The sequence below is a fragment of the Sphaerodactylus townsendi genome, linkage group LG06 (assembly GCF_021028975.2).
Source record: "Sphaerodactylus townsendi isolate TG3544 linkage group LG06, MPM_Stown_v2.3, whole genome shotgun sequence".
Taxonomy (NCBI): Eukaryota; Metazoa; Chordata; class Lepidosauria; order Squamata; family Sphaerodactylidae; genus Sphaerodactylus; species Sphaerodactylus townsendi.
The window spans coordinates 27,191,831-27,212,748 of record NC_059430.1 but is presented as its reverse complement, the minus strand read 5'-3'; the positions used below and the strand labels follow the sequence as shown (position 1 = coordinate 27,212,748).

The window sequence follows — 20,918 nt, the reverse complement described above, 5'->3', positions numbered from 1 at the left end:
TCAAAAAATTCTGTGATGCATGTAACCCCGAGTCCTGCAGTGCTTGATTTTACTTGGGCCCAAGAGCCGAGAAAACATGGTACAGCAACCTTGCTAAAGCAGATCCAAGTCAGGTGAAATGCTTTAACGTATACCTCCAGGAAATCCTATGAGCTTTGGGGCTCAAAGTAAAGAAGCTGGTTTTCAAGTCTGACAAATCCTTTATAATATTTATCTGTTTAAAATATATCTAACCTTTCAAGGTAGCTAAAAATGTCTTAATATATAAATTTTTTATAAATACTCATCTTTAATTCATCATTAATATAGTACATTGTAATTTGGGGCACCAGCGTGCAGAATATCGGCTCACGGGGATCACCCTAAAAGAAAGAATTGAGACAACCAATGTCTGTGGGCAAGCAAAGCCAATTTCTTAAACATTTTTGCTTGCCAACACACAGAATCCTCAAGCAGCTGAAATAGTTTTAATGTAATTTCTTCTCAAAGGACTAGCAGCTCATATTTTTAGGAGAAAAACAACAACTAAGCTAGACTGTCAGGATTCTGAAACAGTGCAACAAGAAGAGACCTCTATGCCCCATGGAACTTCCAAGATGCCCATCCCTGCAAACATGCAAGGTGACATTTTAACAAGTTTATGTAGAGAACTGAACCAATAGAGAGAAAGGCTTTGAGTAAGCTTTTTGGATGGTTAGTATAATGTAAGCAAATATTTGGATACTCAGAAAAGTACATTTTAGGTGCCTTCATTCTCCTCTTTTTCCCTAGGACAATGGTTTTCAAACTTCCTTTCTTTCAGGCAATCCTTTCCACATGGACTCTCTTGCCTGTAGAATTCTGGAACGACTGACACAGAACTCCTGCACATAGCAGAGGATTTGGGGATATGTTGCGGGTGCCCAAGCAGTTCACACAGAACAAAAAATGCCGGCTGCAGGTCTACTGAACCATGCCAAGGTTCCATGCAACCTGAGTACACCACAGAATTCACCCACTCTGGGAGCTAGCTGTGTATAGGAGAAGGTGGAGAGCAGTTTCCAGCTTTTCATGCCCCCCAAGATCACTTGATTTGCTTCAAAGCACCCTCCACCCTCCTGGCGTTTTCCCAGAATACAACTTGAAAACCATTGTGGTAGGATGATTAACTGAATCGTTGTTTGATTGAGACAGAATACAACTTGAAAACCACTGTGGTAGAATGATTAGCTGAATTTTCGTTTGATTGAGACAGACTGAAAAAAAAAACACTTAGGAGAACATCTTCAGGCGTGGCGAGGGTATGCTACAAGAACGAGTGAGCATGCCGTGCATATAGAAGAATTAGCGACAGACCTTGCCATCAACCTCGGCAGGATCAGCAGCAGAGGTCTCCTGGGAGGATGGTGCCAAAACACCAGGAGGCTTAGTAGACTAAAGAAGGCAAGAAGGGCAAGAAAAGGTCATCAGGTTTGGTTTGCTGTTTTGCTTTTAGCCAGATCCGCTTTGATCCCCACTGACGTGCTTTTAGAAGACTGTTCTTTAAACTCCTCTGTTTACAAAAGTGTTCCTTTTAGGGACAATTACTGCAGCTCATACTAAGCCCTTCTTGGTTTTAAGTGATTAATTCCAGGTGCAATTTTAGTTTCGCTTAAAAGACTGCATTCAGCGCATCGCTCACCTTGTCTCGAGATGCGGCAGACGGCACCTCTCTGGCCAGCCTGTTCCGCCTTTGCTCCTTCAAACAAAAAAGAAGGCAACAATGGTCTTGATTATGAATCACTCCCTGACAAGATTTACTGCAGTGGAGACAATGATCTAAATTGCAAGGAATGACAGGCCTGAAGAATCTAAAATAACTGCAATACACTCATCCAGTTCTACTCCGACTCAACCACACCTCTGTTATGCACTATGTTTCATGCTCTACAAAAGGTTAACAAAAGGAGTCAGGTTTAAATACTATGCCTAAGTATCCTAAGGCAATCCTGGTGTGGTACAATATAGAACTGTTCAGGCTCAGCCTCGGCTAGGCCAAGATAATTTCATTGAATATCCAAGGAGACAACGTTAGTTTTCCCCAGCCCTGACTGAGAAGCCAAAGAACCTGTGATCCCCCCACCCCCTCTCCCACACACATAACAGTATGGAGGCTTGTAGTCAAAATCCAATTCTTAAGCATTTTAGAGCAACTCAGCTACCTTTCTGAGTCAATTAACAAAAGATAGGACCGTTTCTGGTCTCTGATTAGCACTGACCCCTGTGTGACTGCTCATGAAGTAGTTCCTACCCCTCTTCTCAAGACACATGATTAAAAAAAAATCAAGGAGGAGCGTTTAGGATATCAAGCAAAGTCCATTTCTCCCTGATGGGAGAATTCAGCAGGGAAGATCCAAAGGTGTCTCAACTGCCCAAGAAGTAGGCAATTCTTTCAAAAGAAAGCTCTGTTCTATAAAATGCACTGATTGATGAAGACAAGTACCTGAAAACTGGTTGAGATCTTCAGCACTGGAGGCATTCCAGATGCTAAGCATTGCAATTATAGGGTCTTTGTCATCATCAGTACAACAGATGTCCATTTACATACAACTATTGACCTTCTTCGCAACATCAGGGCTTAGATCTGGCTATGTAGATTATTTAAATGTTCTTCAGAAGCAGCCACCACCATAGCGCTAATATCTTCTCTATGTGACTGAAAGTAAGCTAGGGCAGCCATTTTGTGGCTAGCTGCATTTTCCTGCGGCAGCCATTTTGCAGCAGCCATTTTGCACCTGCGCCCACAGCATTGTTTTAAGATTCCAGTGGTGCCCATGGGCTCAAAAAGGCTGAGGGTCCATGAAATACAATGTGTCTGTGCACAAGATGACAGATCCTTTCGTAACTGACATTCAGAGTCCATTTTATGTAATTTAAAAAGGCACTTAGGATAGATTCCATTGCTTACCTCTATGTTGTTGTTCATTAGCCCGCAGGCATCAGCAAAGTCGGGGTGCTTAGTGTTGATGTAGGCCAGCTCAATCGCTACCAGATTGTGAACCTACAAGACAGACCAATCATTCCGGTGTTGGGGCAGTAATTTTAATGCTGTCTAATATACCTCAGAGACCTGGTGTGAGGATACCACAGAAGAGAGAAGAATTGAATGGGCCACCCTGAGCTCCTTGAGGAAAGGCAGGCTCAGGAGAAAAGGACGGGTATCAAGCAAAGACTTACAAATGCTTACAAACAGACTACAAGGTAGTCTGACTGCCTTTGGGCTGTAAATAATTTTACGCTGCGTTACAAGGAATGTACAACTGCAGGCAGCGTCTGCTCCCAATAAAATTACCATTTCATTTGTTATTGGTAGCCTCCGGCGCAGGAGACTGGTCACAACTTCAACAATGGCGTCGTGGAGTTTTGGGAACCTCAGCAACTCCTAAACACAAGCAAGACAAAGACAGACAGGGTTTTTTTCACTTAAAACTGAAAGACGAAACTAAGTAAGTTGATCAAACTAAATGAATAGACTTGCATCGCACCAAGAGGCAAGCAAGGCAGATGGCAAGGAAAGCTATCCTGCCTGGGTGTTCCATGATTTAGATTTTAAGAGCATAGAGTTCTTAAGAGCACAGAGAGCCACCATGGTGTAGTGGTTAAGAACAAGTGGATTCTAGTCAGGAGAACCGGGTTTGATTCCCCACTCCTCCAACTGAATGGCAGAGACTTATCTGGTATACCAGATGTGTTTCCACTCTCCTACATTCCTTGGGCTAGTCACAGTTCTTCGGGACTCTCTCAGCCCCACCTACCTTGTGGGGAGAGGAAAGAAAAGAAGCTTGTAAGAGACCTTGAGTCTCCTTACAGGACAGAAAGGTTGGGTATAAATCGAAACTCTTCTTCCTCTTCTAAACAGAGCACTGGTTGAGTGACGCTGCCATTCCCAGAGAGCTCAGAATTAGAAGAACTTTGGGTGGAAAAGCATCTATCACAGATGCTTTTATCTATCACAGATTTTAAATGTCTGTCTCAAAGTCAAGATCGCTTAGAGAAGCATTTGGTACTTGAGTGCCTTTCCCAACACTGGACAAATGTGGTGCAAGAACATATCCTGCCTGTATGGAACTACAATCAAAATGCAAGGGGGGGCTTCATTGGTCATGGAACCTCCGAAGGATCCTGTCCACTGCTCCCCTTTAAACTGCAAGCTGGAGTACCACAGGTACTCACACTTACAGGGTTCAGAATAGCTCAGCCATACAGTTTGGGGGTAGTGCCTTGGTGGGAACTCCACCCAGTGGGAACAGGAGGATCTTCTCTTCACAGGTCCCGGAAGGCTCCTTCCTATCACAAGTAACAGTATCACCATCAAGCAAGTCTTCACTCACAGGTCCAGGCTGTGTACTACACTATCAAGCGAGTTAGAAATAGCAACAATCTGGAGTCCTCATCACCTAGACTGGCGCCCCCATCCCTACGACTATATGATGGGAAATCAGGAGTACTCTCCCTACTTCCACATGTACTGCTGGGGGTCTGGTTCCAGAGATAAATGTGTGATTCTGAGAAGATTAAAAACTACAGCAAATGATGCCCTTTCTTTTCTTTTCAAACATCAATTTCTTTCATTGCTTTGCAAAGCTGTAAAAGAGAAGAAAAGAAGCTTGTGCGTGCACACACACGTCAGCCTGACAAAACAAATGTTTGCAATCCTATATATGTGAATGTTTATATGTGAGAAGACACCCACACCCCCAGCAACAATACACAAGGGTGTGGCTGGCCAATAAGATGGCTGCCAACTCTGAAGTTGTCACATTTGGCCTAAAAGAAGAAGAGGTTCTTATTGTGAGGATTAGGGGACGCAGTTAAGTATGAGAATGTTCTTTACGAACAATCCCAACTTGGGCTTCCTGTCTTCTGGCAGATTTTTGCAGCCTGCTGCAATTCTTTCAGTCGCTAGTTCTCTCACCTGTGTGCTGTAATTGCTACAATGCTGAATGATCCTCTGCATTTCTTCATGAACAAGCTCCACGCACCGCAAGCTGGGCTCTTCCAGGCGTTTGATTTGCCGTTTCACTAGCAGTTCGAACGAAACTTCAGGCACGAACAAGGCAGGACGCGGACCCTGGCCGAGCCAAGAGGAAACAGAGGAGTTTGTAAATTTCACTGCAGCAGGACCCACAGATAGAATATCCTCGTGCGGGCTGCAAGTAATGCAAGCCCACTACAGAGAACGGGCCGAAGAAGGGGTGTAGCATCGTAAGCCAAGGGGGGATAATACCTACAGTAGCATTTCTAATGGCTGTCAAGATGTCGATGGTATTAAGGCCCCCGAGCGGATCAACAGATTCTAAGGTGCGCCCAAAGGTCTCGTGAAAAATATAACAAATTCTAGCTCCGCCACACCTGGAGAAAGAAAAGGGGGAGAGGTATGATCAGGAGCACAGAGAGAAAGACATATTTATTTACTTCATATGTACCACTCTGCAATGAGGACAAAAGAGGCTTATGACATTGTTGTCCCCCTCCCTCATTTTGTCTTCATAGGAGCCCCATGAAGTAGGTTAGGCTGACAAAGAGTGACGAGCCCAAAGTCACCCAGCAAACTTCCATAGTAGAGCAGGGATTAAGCTCTGGGTTTTCCCAGATGTTAGCGCAACCCTCTAACCACTACACAACACTGTTTCTTGTCCTTATACGTATTACAGAAGATAGCAGATTTCAGTCTAATACTTTTTTATGACTGGGTTTTTAAATATCTACTTTTAGTGACTTTCACACAATTTCCATGATTTTATTATGGGGCGCGTTCTGTTCTGTTTCTTGGCAACTGCCTTGGGTTGATCTCTGAAGAGGCAGCAAATACACGTTCAGAATCCATGTGTACAATTAAACTTTCACCTCCTCCCAAAAGCGGACCCCGAAACACAACTCATACTTACAGTTCTGAAGTCTCAATGTATTTTGCCGTCCCTTCAATGGTGTTGCAATATTCGGTGGCAAATTTGGTAATAAGCTGCAGTAACGTGGCACTTTTGTCATCAACAGGCTCCCCATAGCTGTTGAGAAGAGATTGGTACTGAGCTGCTAAAACGTTGATTCTGGTCTTCAGTTCTGGCAAGCAATCCCGGATGTGATGCATGAGTAGCCTAGAAGCAGAATTTCAGGACAGATTGTTCATTCAGACAGCCAATGTAACCAGGGTGAACAAGCTACTTATTGTCACTTAAGCAAATGAAAATCAGAAGTACTGCACTATGGATTTAAAGGCTGTATGACATCATACTTGACAATATGAACAATTTACATATCCTATTTTAGAATGTCAGAGAGCTTGTTGGAGCTTGATGTTCAATTATGTTTGGAGACATTGGTTCTTTTCCTCTTGTTACTAATAATTTCCACTGTTGAGTTAGTCTGTATTTTTGCTCACTGAAAACACTGTAATTTGTGACATTTGGAATTTCGTGACACGTTGCAACAACATTCAACAACTAGTGGAGGGGGCATTTTAATCTCACTAGACATGCTATTAAAGACCCAAAAGTCACAGATCTACAAAAGAAAAAGGACACAGAACATGAAAGCAATGCATTAAGAACTCATCAAAACATTAAACATTACATGTCACCCTGACTTAGAGACTTAGATTTCCTCACTTATTGCCTTCTCCAGACATCCACGTGATTCTTTTTTTAAACATTTATTTGCTGTCCTCAAGCAATTATAATCTTGTGCTAATATTGGTCAATTTCTGCTTAAACTGACTGATCATCTGTTCGAACCTCTGAGTTCCCTCATCATTCAATATGTGTAACTGCTAATTCTGCTGATTTATGACAGGATTCACACTACCCTATCTGCTTCAACTCCTCCTTTTCCCCCCTTACACTGAGATCTACAGTTGAATGCCTCAAAGTGTAATTCACATCAAGTCTTGACTTCCTGCCCCCAGCCAGCCTCATAAAAATTCCCCAGCATGGTTCTCCATCTCTGTGACACAAAGGGCTGTGATCCATGAAAAGCTTACAGTGAAATAAAGATTAGCATCTTTAAGGAGCCACTAGATTTTGCTTTTATTTTACTATGATAGATGAACAGACGACTTCATTGCAGGCTCCAACTTAGACTCAACATTCAGTCAGGAGGTGGCCACACTCATCCGCCCCTTAAAACCCTTTGGAATCTCAGTAAAAATGGAAATGTAATAGTGTCGGGATTATCTCCCAGTGTTTTGCCAAAAAGAAAGGTATAACTGGGATGGCCATTTCCCCTGATTTTTTTCTAAAAATGAATCCATCACTAACAGGTACAAAGAATGGCATATAATTGGGGCAGGCGAGAAAATGACAGACGCAGCTGGAGAAAAGCCTGAACTTAAAGTTCAGGATCAAAGCAGTGCAACTATTCGTACCTATTAAGAGTCCTCGCAAGGTACTTTGTTCCATTCCGGTTGGCTAAGGAGGGATATTTCTTCTGGAGAAAAGCATATTCATCACGAATTGAATCAGCCACACTCTTCTTATTGTTAATATCTAATTGACTCCTGAAATTAGACAGAAACTTATCTAAATATTATGCAATTACAATTAAGCACTTTCTATTTTACTTTGCTTTCATTCTGTCTTCAGGCCTTGGCCATTATTAACCCCTTGAACTGTTGGAAATAAAGGTCTATGTGCTGTTTCCCGCCTCAATGAGAAAGAGGGACTGATCACTGAGTCAGATAGATAGAGGGGGTCAAGACACCGGGCACCTTTTCTCTATCACTCTGACACTATCCCTTTGATGTGTAGATTGCTAGTCTTGGGGAACTTCCTTCCTTCCTGCTTCTCTTTCATGCCTCCATTCTTGCAAACTCCTGCATCTTGCACCGTGTGTGCAGAGATGCAGACAGCATCCCTCGCCATTCAGCTAGTTAGGATTGAAGTAGAGAACCTCTCTCTTCACTTTTCTATCCAGAATGGAGTTCACTAATAAGTATTAGTTAGAGACTATGAGTTGACTCCCAGCTTCTTTTGTTTTCGGCACTCGTGAATGCCTGGGTAAGCTCCGCTGTGTTTTGCATGTGTGCACTCTGCTGTAATGAAAAGGCATCTCCTACCAGAAAGAAATACCAACATTAACTCCCCCTGCCTGTTCTAGCCCCACCACCCTCATGGGTAGCCGCAATCTGACCACGCCGTTCTGTTGAACGCACGGTGCCAGCAGCCTTCTACTGGATCAGATCACTGGTCTAAACAGGTCAAGATTAACCACTCCAGGGGTCTGCAACCTGCAACTCTCCAGATGTTCATGAACTACAATTCCCATCAGCCCTTGTCAGCATGGCCAATTGGCCATGCTGGCAGGGGCTGTTGGGAATTGTAGTTCATGAACATCTGGAGAGCCGCAGGTTGCAGACCCCTGCACTATACCGAGTGCCCCATCTGTCAGATCCTTTTTAAGTGGATACACTGGGAACTGAACCTGGGACCTTCTGCATTCAAAGCAGATGCTCCACCACTGAGATGTGGTCCACCACCTAACTCTATCAGCCCCAGACGAATACCAGTTAAGAGTCATCTAGGAATAGGCCCAAGTGTTTGGAAGCCAAAAGTTCCTATTAGGTAGCAACTGCAGTGCTTCCACTCACCTCTGCCAGACAACAGGAATGAATGATGAGCTGTCTTGCAGTGAAAGGAATGTTCTAAAACACATCCATCTCTGGCTGTCCCCCTTACTCACCTGTTCACCACGCCAATGATGCCAAGTTTCACAGGTATCACTCTCCCCATAAGCACATCCATAGCATCGGTACCAGCGTCCATGAGATCCAGCTTGGTGATAACAGCGAGGGTGCGCCGCCCTATCAGAGCGGCAGGAAAACTGTCATTTTAGGTTAAGCTGGTCATGCATTTACTTGTCAAGCCTATGGCGTAGCTACCCAAAAAGTAAAAAAAAAAAAAGAGGAAGGAAAACGGTGAAAAGTTGCCCACTGAATTAGGCCTTGCAAAAAAAGGAGGACTGGCCATTCTCTATTCTTAGGTGTGCAGTAGGTTATATACAGTGTTTGTCCAGTTTCTTCCCTCAGAGGGTGTTGTGATATTTTTCTGCAGATTATCATGTTCAAACACAAAGGAGTTTAATCCAATAAATCCATCTCATGGTCACAGAGTCACCTTCTGAAGCAAGGAAGATTGTGTCGGCCAACAAATATATGCTCTCCAAGAAAAAAGTTCCCTGCGCTAGAGGAAGGGGTTCAAAGGATCCAGTCTAAAGAGTTTTAGGGACCATCACTATCAGAAATCATTACTGTCCCAGAGGTCTCCTAACAAGGGCACAAAAATGCAAGACTCGCGGTCAGGGGAACCAGCAACTTGAGTTTCAAAGTATTTCCCTTCTGAACTAAGCTAGACAGCAAGGCCAGAAATTAGCAGCTGCAAGAACCCACCACTAGAGCGACAAGGAAAAACAAAGGAACACACACAACTAATTTAATTCTATTCTGCAGTTCTCTCCAATGGGAACCCAAAGCAGCTTACATCATTCTCCTCTCATCCATTTTATCCTCACAACAACCAAGGGAGGTAGGCAGAGGCGAATCTAGGGAAAATGCAGTCTGGTGCAAAATATGAGTTTTCCGTCCCCCTCCCCCCCAGTATGGGTGGTCGCCCTCCCCCACCACGACCAAACAACATTTTTTTGCACCAGATCTTGAAGTCAGTGTATGGACCCTCTGGGGGTAAGGAGGAGGGGTGGGGGGGACAATTTTCTGTCCCCCACGTGACTAAATGGCCACAGCCCAGGGACATTTGACTCCATATCTCCCCCTGAGCGGCACGCCGCTGGAGGAAGGCTAGGCTGAGAATATGTGACTGGCTCAAGGTAGTCCAGCATGAGGATATAAACATGGAGCAGCAGTGGTGTAGTGGTTAAGAGCAGGTGTATTCTAATCTGGAGGAACTGGGTTTGATTCCCCGCTCTGCCGCTTGAGTTGTGGAGGCTTATCTGGGGAACTCAGATTAGCCTGTACACTCCCACATACACCAGCTGGGTGACCTTGGGCTAGTCACAGCTTCTCGGAGCTCTCTCAGCCCCACCTACCCCACAGGGTGTTTGTTGTGAGGGGGGAAGGGCAAGGAGATTGTAAACCCCTTTGAGTCTCCTACAGAAGAGAAAGGGGGGATTAAATCCAAACTCCTCCTCCTCCCACTACATCACGCTGGCTCACAACAGCACATGGCTGGAGATCAGAATCGGGACACAACTCTGGCTTGAAAGCCTTCACTTAGATACCCACTACAATACCTTCTGATTTTAACAACAAAATATACTTCTTCAAATACAAAAGCTGCATTTCCTTAGAATGCATGTTTCTGCAATATTTACACAACAACTTTTGCTGCAACAGACAGACAAGACAGACATGCTGGAATCAGTTGTTCTTTTCCATACTTACCATCTGGATCCACCTCCCGTGCTATTTTAAGTGCCTCAGAAGTGGCCATGTCTGTATTGGCAGCAGTGACTGCTAAAATAATTGAATTGGGGTTACTAATGAATCTGAGGATCAATTCCCGGATTTGAAGTTCGATATCCTTTGGCTGGTCACCCACTGGTACCTAAGAGAAAATGGTCATAAACTGAGTGGGAGGCACTCAAAGACTTTCTGCTTTAAGCACTCCTTTTTAAGAACAGTCTACATCCAGCCACTGTTCCTTAGGAGCATAATTTGACAGGTTTTTCTCAGGAGGACAGGAAGCCAAGAAAGAAACCAGAGGGACAGACATCACATGAAGCTGCTTGGCTCTCCAGCCAGGTTTATGATGCTACAACTTAAGATGGAACAGTTAAATAAGGCGAAGAGCACTGGGATAGACCAAATAAATGTGATATGAAATCTTGGCAAAGGAACATCTGGGAGCTTAGCACAACTTAGCACAAATGGCTGTCTTGGTGCACGATTTGATCCACATCAAAACACATATTTTTTGTAAGTGCGTGACAATGTCCATTCTTTCTTACCTTTGTCATTCCTGGCAAATCTACCAGTGTCAAGTTGACGACGTTTGGCGAAAAAATCTTTAGGTGGATGGGCTCAGGGCTGATCCCCTGGAAATTCATGGAGGAAAAGAAGTTACCCTTCAGTTACCCTTCAGAAGAAAAGAAGTTAACCTTCAGAAGACAAACAGCTACTTCACTATTATATAAGGAATGGTCTGTGTGCCATTCCCTATATAAAGGTAGGATGGGGCCACCCCCGGGGGAAGTTTAGCTAGAGCAGTGGTGGCGAACCTATGGCACTCCAGATGTTCTTGGACTACAATTCCCATCAGCCCCAGCCAGCATGGCCAATTGGACTGATGGAAATTGTAGTCCATGAACTGATAGGAATTGTAGTCTGTGAACATCTGGAGTGCCATAGGTTCGCCACCACGGCGCTAGAGCTTGCCATCTGAGTTGTCTTAACTGTTTTTAACTTATTATGTTTTGATGTTTTATGATGTTTTATTGTGGTTTTTACACCACCCAGAGCCCTTATAACTGTGCTGTTAAATCTGAAAGCCTTGCCAGTGGTTTGCAGCGCTGCCCTTTTTCAACAACCTCATCCAATAAAGCTGTTCGTGAAAGTGGAACATTCAAATGTTCATGCCTCGTTCAGGATTCCACAGCGGATGCTGAGCGTGCGCCTGCATCTCAGCTACTTTATCTAAACACTGCAGGCAATCCTGGTCAATTTTTCCATCAAAACCAAACTGTACGGAACAAAGCAACACTCATGCACAGATGACACAAAGCCATTGTGGAAGATTCTCTCCAGCCTCAGGACACAATCTTGGACATCAAAAGCAGAATCATTCCTATCTGATATCACATGCCTATCTGACTGGGAGGAGTCTGGAACAGCTGGTTGTGCTTTAACTCAAACCTGGCAACAAAAGAACTACTTCTTAGGTTCTTAGTTCCAGTAATTATTCCTGTCTGAAGCAGGCAGCATTGCAGATACTTGTCTTATGAACACTCACCTTATTATTTCCTGAAATCCTTTCAGTTTCACTCTCTATTTCTTGCCTAATTTCATCAAAGTCAGTGTACAGCTGAAATTTAAAGAGAAAAGGCTTACTACCTGTGAAGAAAGTGCATATATTCCTTTAAATTTACTTACAGATCTTTTGTCTTGTAAATTGGGTCTTCGATGAGGTGACAATTTGGTTCCGCTAGGTCGTTTACAACGAGACCCTTTGGCCCTCATCAAAGTTGTAAACTCTGTTTGTGTTTAATTTAAGTAGTGTTATTCTTTAATTAACGGAATTGGCTTTTACAAAGCCACATCCTAAACCAGACAGATAGGTCTTAATTGCCAAGAATGCTCAGGTGGGGGTCATCTCCCTCTTCGACTCTCTTCCACACCTGATTGGTTAGATACTGATCAAAGGGACTGGATGAGCAAATTCTATAAGATCCCTGACATGATCCTAAAGAGGGGCATTCATTCATTCATCTGCCTTGGAATTGTCATACTTGGAATTGTCTAGACCTGAGAGGGAGCTGATTAGATTATTTCTTTTTTCTTTCTTTTCAATAAAATTTTAAAATCTCAGCTGTTTTGAGAGTTATTTGGAAAAAGAACCCTGGTTTCGGTATGTTACAGGAAAAATACTGGCAAGAAGATGGCCGTCGGGCTATTGCAGAAAGTGACAACAAACTCTTTCCTGCCTCCCTGTGAAGGACAGAGAAAAATCCCATACAAGATGTCCTCCACCTCCAGGAGAACAGCTGTTACCTGTGAAAATGCACATGCAGGGGAACAGAGGAGAATTATGGGAATTGTGGGCAAGTTGTTTGTAGGATGGTTGAGTGTGTGTGTCCCTTTCCTGTTGCAGGTACTTAAACCCTGGGCAAGACCAGAGGCACAAACCAAAGCGATCTTAACTTGTGGTTCGAAGCTTGTGCCACTGTTTGACCAATCCAATGGACATCAGGATTTTCTGGGTACTTTTTTGTTTTCTGCTTCTTTTTCTGCCCTGTATTTTATTTACATTAATCGATATGGTAATTTTTAAAGCTGCTCTGTTGGTCAGAAAAGCAGAGTAAGACATATTTTAAATAAGCAATGTCCAGAAGCACGAGTTTTGTGCACTCATTTCAGCAGTAGGACACAGATTTCAACATGCTGCAGAGATTCCCTAGATGTCTTGATGTTCTGCAAGCCGCTTCGGTTCAGAGGACGGCTGCTTAGCAGGCAGATTGGCTTTTGGTATCCATGGTACCTCTTGCTTCTGTACTCTTATAATGGGATCTTGTAATGGAGGCTGACTGAATTATGGGAGATACAGCCCAATCTAGATGGGGGGGGGGGGTTATGCTCATAGGGAGGGGGCAAAAGCGCCAGTGGCCGGCCCCTCCTCAGCTCCACGGCTACTCCTCAGCTCCACGGCAGTGGAAAAATGGGAACTGACATTAATTGGCTTCCACCAGCATTCCAGCCCAGGAATGCCAGTCCCCAGACCTTTGGAATTATGCCTCCCAAGCAACATTTGGAATCTCATACCCCTTCAGTTTTATGATGAAAACTTACCTTGTTTTTGGTGTGAAGAAATTTTCCCCATTCTTCAGCATCAACCCCTGGAAAGAGAGATGAAAGGTAAGGAAAATAAAGTCTCACCTTCAAATACAATTTTCTGACCGAGCTTTCATTCCACCCCGCCTCACCCCTTGCTCAATCTGCACGTTGAAAAACTAAAAACAAGGGTTTGTGTAACTTTAGTCGGATGAGCCTGGCAGTCACTTTCAGAACTTAAATAGTGCTTTGCTGTTCACATCTGCTTATAGCATTAATCCCTGACTTCTGAAACTGTGGCTCACATTGTTTTATTATGCTTATGAATTTTAATCCTGATTTTTGATCACTGGCTACATTTTGTCTGCAATGTACATAGGCTGACACCAATCCAGCCCAATTTAGTCACGATGAAGCCTCACTAAAACCAATGCTAACACTTTTACCATAATTAACTCTGGCTTTCAAAAGCGATTAAGCCATGGCTAATTTTAGCTAGATCAGGAGCATTGTAGCACACTGGCTTTATAATACATAAGCAAACGCACCATGTGCTTGTTTCCCAGAATGCTCTGTTCCTCCGTCACAAGTCACAGACACCTGGAGTACCACAACAGCTAGGAGACTGAACCACAAACCAGAAAGCTGCCATGAACTTACTAGCCAATCTCAGGCAAGCCTTTCCTCACCTGAAATATGGGGAGAATAACACACCTTTCATACACAAAACACTCTGAAGATAGTTTCAGGAGGTAGCTGTGTTGGTCTGCAGTAGAACAGCCCCTTAGAGACCAACCAGATCTTTGAGGGTATAAATTGTTGAGAGTTAAAAGCTCCCGTTGTCAGATAGGTGAACTGAATATGTAACTGTATTTTACAAGTGTTAAGATTTGGAGCCACCAAATCCTACACTTCTAACTGCAGGGCTCCTAATATTCCTTGCTTCAACTACATACATTCTTCAACCCCAGTGAGGACAGGGTCCATCATACTGCAATGTCATTTCAGTCCTACAGTTCAAATTACAATTTAAACAAGATAGCTCCCTTTGAAATCCACTGTTCTCTTCATTCTGTTATTTCCAAATGACTTGCACCGTCATTGATTCAGACGTAGAATTGAGTAACGAAAGAACAAAGAAAGCCATGATAAAGAGCTACAGCACAATAATGCAGAATTAAACAAAAGAAGGCCTAAATCTCCCCACTGCGTTCTAATCTGACACAAAAGCTAGGAGGTGGAGGAAGCTGCAAAGTAAGACGGCAGGGCCACCCAAACGACAGCTACTCAGCCTAGCAGCCAGTGTGTCAATTGTGCGCAGAAGCCAGCAGGCAGGAATAAAAGTGGCATGAAATGTTAATGGTGTGAATACCATGAACATGCAGATTCTGTGCAGGGAGAAAGGAAATGAATGGGAAACCTTTAGAAAGGTGCCTTGAATGTTTCCAGGTTGCAGGGTCTGCAGTTAAAAAGAAACAGCATCAAAGGTCATTAAAGCTCCATTATTAATCTACACACGATTTGCTTTTGTCCCATCTCATTTTCAGTATTTCTTTTGTTGTTACCACATCTACAAACATGCATCAAGATACACATGCTAGCCAATTGAGGAAAAGCAGATTATCAATAAAGCACCAATATTAGATTTCCCCCTTAGAACTCCATCTTTCGAAGTGCAGTGCAGACAACATACTCAGCCATGTAAGTCACTCCACACAGTCACTATTATAAATTTAGCTTCTTCTAATGATCTTAAGTGCTTGTGCTCTAATGCAAAAGGAAAGGTGTTAGGCAACAGATGACAAAACATTTCCTCTCAACCTGGAGAAAGGAACTGAGCAAATCAGAAGTTGTCCCAAGAATGGAGAGTTTAAAAAGGAATCAGATGCAGAGTGTAGAAAAATCAGAAAAGCCTTTGTAGACCCAGAAGCTATGGACAGTGGGAAAACAGACCTTAGGTGTGTATATGCAGACCCTAAGCTTGAACACCCATGTGGTGGGTGCTGCTGTCACATTCACCCTACACACACAAAATGCAGCATGAAAAGTCTCCATCATATGGTTGTTGATTGAAATGCAGTCTCAAAACCACATTAATTACCCTTTTATGTACGCAGTGAGCCCTGTGGGACGATCTCTCCTAGGACAACCCCTCCCCTCCTTACATCATCCTCTCAGAGTCTTCTGTAGGTGCCTGGACCACAAACTGCCCACTCGTCAACCAAGGGCATTTCAGTGGCTTCCCCCCTCTCTCTGGAAGTCCGTGCCCTGCTGTATATTTCAACGTTCCATGGGGCATGTAAGGCTGCTTTATTTCAGGCCGTGCCTTTGGCTAACGTTACAAACCAGGGAGCCAGCCAGGTTTTAATTCTCCAAGCAATCTGTTATGAAGCTGAAGTTTTAATTGGTTTTATTTATTGCTTTTGTATTGTTATATTTGCTGCATGTTGTAAGCTGCCCCAAGTCCTCTCTGTGGGGAGAGTGTGTGAGGTATAAATTAAATAAATGAGTAAATATTAATCCATGCTGTTCTCTCTTCGTACACTGCCCTGACACGGAGAAGCTCGTCCAAAGCAAGTGTTTGAGTCAAAAGAATTTGGGAGGCGGACAACCGATACAAATGAACTACCTTGTCTGTACGTGGTTCTCCTTTTCATCTTGTCGTTTCTTTGAAAAACAAAGATTTCTGTCTCACAGAAATTGGCTTTGCTTCCATATACACACACCAGAATGATTCAACCTAAAGGTGGCATGAAAATAATGACCAGGGCCCTCCCATGCTGTACTGCTTGTCAGCTTAAGTACAGCGAACAGCAGTGCCGTAAAAATGCATATTATGCTTTAGCTCACATTCAATTCTCAATTAAAGAGCCGCACTAAAAAAAACTTCTCCAGTTACTACTTTAAATAACCTCGTGTTCTGAACTAGCTGGGCCTCTCTCTGGCTTTGACATTATTCTTTTCCATTAAGAAAAGCCCATTTGCTCCAACTCCAAAAGCAAGAGGCAGGAAGAACATTACACTCTATTCCTCACAAAGATGTTAGCTCAGTCAGTTGAAGTGCAGCGGTTGAGAAAATTTATGCATCCACATTATCATATAGTCCCAAATGAATACAAGAACTATCATTCGTTTTTACGTACTGCCTTTGTCAAAACCGTTATTTTGTTCATCATTGAACACGGGACTATGATACAAGAGCATTTATGTATTTTTAATGCATTATGCATTTATGCATTTTCTCTTTCAAATGGATGAGGGAGGAGCAGGGTTAGGTAAGCACTAGGACCCAGAGCATTCTACAACAAAGAAGGTCCGGCATGCTTTGTTCTGGGGTGGAGGAATATACAATCTACTACCAACTTTATGTGAAACAGAGCATACAGCCTTCTGACAAGAGGCAAAACTTCAAAAAGAGATTCTTAAATGGCAGGCTTATTTCAAAATTAACGAAGTCAATAATTTGCCGTAAAATATTTGCTCTTAGACAGTAAAAGCAGATGAGTAACACAGAGCTCTTATCACAGAGGTGGAAAATGGCTCCTTGTGGGTAATCAAACCAACAGGGACATCTGTAAAGCTTTCCCTGTGACCTGCACAAGTCTCTTTGATAACAAAAGGCCTCCAAGTACTATGAACTGCACAGGTTAGTTGTAGCAACACACATTTTTTTAAAAAAGCAGCCTGCTACAACAACACACAAGGGGTTGCATAAGGGGTTGCAGTAAGTCAGTTCAGACTTGACAGCATTTAATTATTTGAGCCTTATGGGCTGTTTCAGAAGTCACTTCTTATCATCTCTCAAGATGCTCCCAGAAAGCAGGCCTGGGGGGCTCCTATGCTCCTTCCCCACCCAAATCTCCCCCCCACTTGTGAACAAACAAACCGGTCTTGTTCACTTCCTTTCACAAAAAGGACAGAGGATAAAGAGTGAACGTGATGAAGGGGAAACAGTGGCTTGTTCCAGATCTTTCTCCAGGACAAAAGGAAGAGACCACCCAAACATATGATTCAGAAGTCAGAAACTGGGAACACAGTTCACAAGTATCTCGGCATACACTTCATGCTTGAATTTTGTTCTTCTTTGCTCCCTCATCCCACCCGCCGAAGACACTGGTGGCTGAGCATAGAGGCCTGCTCCTTGCTGCCATTCCCAGGTCGACCTGAGAGCCCACGGCTGCAGAAGACACGGGCACAGTGCCAACAGCTTTATTCGGCTTTCAAGGGCCAGCAGCCCATAGCAGGCAGGGCAAGTCCTTGCTCGCTTGAACGGCCGCAGCTGTGTACTGTCAGGAGACAAAACGGGCCCTCAGAAAACCCCCAGGATAGCAAAAAAACCTGACCGAGCAGCAGGCAGTCGAAGAAAATGAGAGAAAAAGGGGATGTGCAGCCGCACCCTTAGGCGGTGTTTCCATCAACAGCCAGATACTGTCTTATCTTTACCAGGCCTCTTTGTTCGTCTTACAAGGGTAGTCATAGAGAGCTTGCCCAATCCATCCACAGCCCGCAGGGCAAAGAAACTTTGCGTACTTAAAAACAACCAGTACAGTCCGCTCAGTCAGCAGAACGAAATTCTTCAGAGTTTATACACATGCTAAACTCAAGAGAGCGAAATGCCCCCAAACACAACTGCATTTAAAATAAACAAATAAATACTACCCGTGTCCTTGAAAGCCACTGCCAAAGGACAAACTCTTTAACCCGAGACTTAGAAGAGCTGCGGTCTATCTAAGAACACAATGCTGCCCTTTGAGGGACCAAAGGTCTGAATTAGTTTAAGGCAGCTCTGTGTGTTCAAACTTTGGATCAGAAGAAGCAGTTTGTTCAGTGAGCGGCTCCAAATCGTGCCTTTTCTCAGGCAAGGTCCAGGCAATGGGTTGGACCCAGTGCAAAAATCCACAGAAGGAACTGGTGCAGTGGATCTGTTCCCACCTTCACCATCTTGAAGCAGCCAAAACTCCTCCTTGGGAAATCAGGAAAGGCAAGCAAAGTGCATCCCCGGATGCAGCGACAAGGGAAGAAACTAGGTAAAATTGCCTCTCCCCTGCACTTCTGCTCACAGTCTGCATCAGTGGAGGAGGGGAAGATAGGCAAGTTTACCCGATTCATGGCTAGAGCACCTGGATCTTCAGAAAACTTAGCTTGGAAGACTCTCTGCTCACCAGAGGGGAGTTTGGGGAGGCACAGCCATAGCGAGCTGCTTAAAATTGGGGAATGATCCACTCCACCAACTTGTTCTGTGAACTCTTCCACTTGAATCCAACCCACTATGAGCAAGCTCCTGCCATGTCATGACGGGACTCGATTGGGTTCACGCTCCCCACCTTCCTACTTTCAGAGGCAAGAGCGCAGCTGAGGACTTGCCAGTGCAGGCTGTCACCACAAACTGAACATGAGTCAACAGTGTGACATGGCAGCCAAGAAAGCCAATGCAATTCTGGGATGGATCATTCTATTATGCATTGGTCAGATCTCACCTAGAGTACTGTGTTCAGTTCTGGGCACCACAATTTAAGAAGGATATTGACAAGCTGGAACGTGTCCAGAGGAGGGCAACCAAAATCATAAAATCTATGCCCTATGAAGAGAGAGTTAGGGAGCTGAGGATGTTTAGTCTGGAGAAGCGAACATTAAGGGGGGACACAATAGCTATATTTAAATATTTGAAGGGATGCCATGTCGAAGAGGGAGCAAACTTGTTTTCTGCTGCCTCAGAGACTAGGACACGGAGTAATGGATTCAAGGTGCAGGAAAAGATATTCCACCTAAACATTAGGAAGAACTTTCTGACTGTCAGGGCTGTTCGACAGTGGAAATCACTGCCTTGAGTGTGGTGGAGTCTCCTTCTTTGGAGGTTTTTAAACAGAGGCTGGATGTCAGGAGTGCTTTGATTGTGTGTTCCTGCATGGCAGGCGGTTGGCTTGACGGCCCTTGTGGTCTCTTCCAACTCCATGATTCTATGATTCAACTAGCTTTTAGAAACTTTAATGAACTGGGTGTTTGTAGTCAGCCTGCAAATGGAGGTTATGAGCAACCAGAGTTTTAGCAACGTCTGAATCTAGTCCAAGAGTCATGACAGCAGCCTGGCATGGTGTACAGATGCCTCATTGCTGGTTAGATAAGGGCATCAGTTGGGCCAATGCACAAGCACAAAGACTTTTAAAAAATCTGTAGGATCAATGGCCAGTAGTTTCCCCAGAAAGCAGGAAAGCTTTCAAGTGGTACACATTTCCTCATCCTTCCTCATGGCCGTGTTCAAAACTAGATCTAAGCAAAATATTAAATATGCATAAAATGCATGAGAGCAGAATTCTTAGGGCAGATTCTAAGTGATCTTGGCATAGAACTTTTTTCAAGTACAAGATACACTCAGCTGGGGATTACTACCAATTGACAGTGGGGAAAACTATTCTTTTATTACTGCAGAAATGGAATCAATACCCTTTTCCTTTCATCTGCCATCAGTAACTGATCAATTAAAGCCATTATCCTCCACAGGCAGACTCAGCCCTTATTTATTCAGATTAGATCATGGCTGTCTCTGATGAGTAGACAGGTCCTTCCCTGCTTTTCCTCCTCTCAATCTGTGGCCTTTGCCCTTCTGAAAAAGCAACTGAAAAATCAAGAAGTAGAACTCTGATAAGGTTCCTTCAGGTTCTATGAAAGAGTTTGGAGAAACAATTTTTGTAGTGCTTGATTTAACTGCTACCTTCCCTTATTTCAGTATATAGCAGAAAGGGCAAGCCTACCAGCCGTGCTTGCAATTTTCCTGCCACTGCCATCCTGCCACCATGGGGTATTTTGTAACTGGCCACACTCATCTCCTGGGTGTGGCTGAATTCACAATCAGAGCGTGTACTCAGAACCTCTTCTCCGTTAAAGGTGCTTTCAAGTGCACTCATAGCCACTGAGAGCAAGTGTGTGATCTGAAGAGAAGGTGAAGAGGTAAAGAGAAGGTGAAGAGGTGACATGATAACCATGTTTTGATATTTGAAGGGATATCATATTGGTGACGGAGTAAACTTGTTTTTTGCTGCTCCAGAGACTAGGACCAGGAGTAATGGGTTGAAGGTGAAAAAAAAAGAGGTTCCACCTAAACATCAGGAAAAACTTCCTGACTGTTAGGGCCGTTTGACAGTGAAATGAACTACCTAGGAGTGTGGTGGAGTCTCCTTCTTTGGAGGTTTTGAAAGAGAGGATGGATGACCATCTGTCTGGAGTGCTTTGATTGTGTGTTCCTGCATTGCAGGGGGTTGGTCTTGATGACCCTTAGGGTCTCTTCCAACTCTATGATTCTATGAACACAAAGCAAATATTTACAATGGCACCAACCGTATCCGAGGATGTTTGGCAGACCTAGAAATATGTTCATAACATCTACACAGAGAGGTTTACATATGGAATTACATGA

General features: G+C 43.8%; 1 protein-coding gene across 7 annotated transcripts in view; it reads right to left on the bottom strand.

The window, feature by feature from the left end:
• DNM1L (dynamin 1 like) overlaps nucleotides 1-20,918 on the bottom strand; it is a 46,860-nt gene that overhangs the window by 8,794 nt on the left and 17,148 nt on the right. The window contains exons 3-17 of one of the 7 annotated variants that reach the window (XM_048499497.1): nucleotides 14,928-14,966; nucleotides 13,526-13,572; nucleotides 11,973-12,044; nucleotides 10,972-11,058; nucleotides 10,406-10,568; nucleotides 8,692-8,812; nucleotides 7,379-7,510; nucleotides 5,907-6,113; nucleotides 5,250-5,370; nucleotides 4,934-5,089; nucleotides 3,311-3,400; nucleotides 2,927-3,019; nucleotides 1,661-1,717; nucleotides 1,336-1,413; nucleotides 288-362 (exon numbers count right to left, since the gene is read on the bottom strand). In XM_048499497.1, coding sequence (XP_048355454.1) covers nucleotides 288-362; nucleotides 1,336-1,413; nucleotides 1,661-1,717; nucleotides 2,927-3,019; nucleotides 3,311-3,400; nucleotides 4,934-5,089; nucleotides 5,250-5,370; nucleotides 5,907-6,113; nucleotides 7,379-7,510; nucleotides 8,692-8,812; nucleotides 10,406-10,568; nucleotides 10,972-11,058; nucleotides 11,973-12,044; nucleotides 13,526-13,572; nucleotides 14,928-14,966 — 1,538 coding nt within the window. The remainder of the gene's footprint in view (nucleotides 1-287; nucleotides 363-1,335; nucleotides 1,414-1,660; nucleotides 1,718-2,926; nucleotides 3,020-3,310; nucleotides 3,401-4,933; nucleotides 5,090-5,249; nucleotides 5,371-5,906; nucleotides 6,114-7,378; nucleotides 7,511-8,691; nucleotides 8,813-10,405; nucleotides 10,569-10,971; nucleotides 11,059-11,972; nucleotides 12,045-13,525; nucleotides 13,573-14,927; nucleotides 14,967-20,918) is intronic. The other 6 variants (XM_048499499.1, XM_048499500.1, XM_048499498.1 and 3 more) reach the window with 6 other exon arrangements.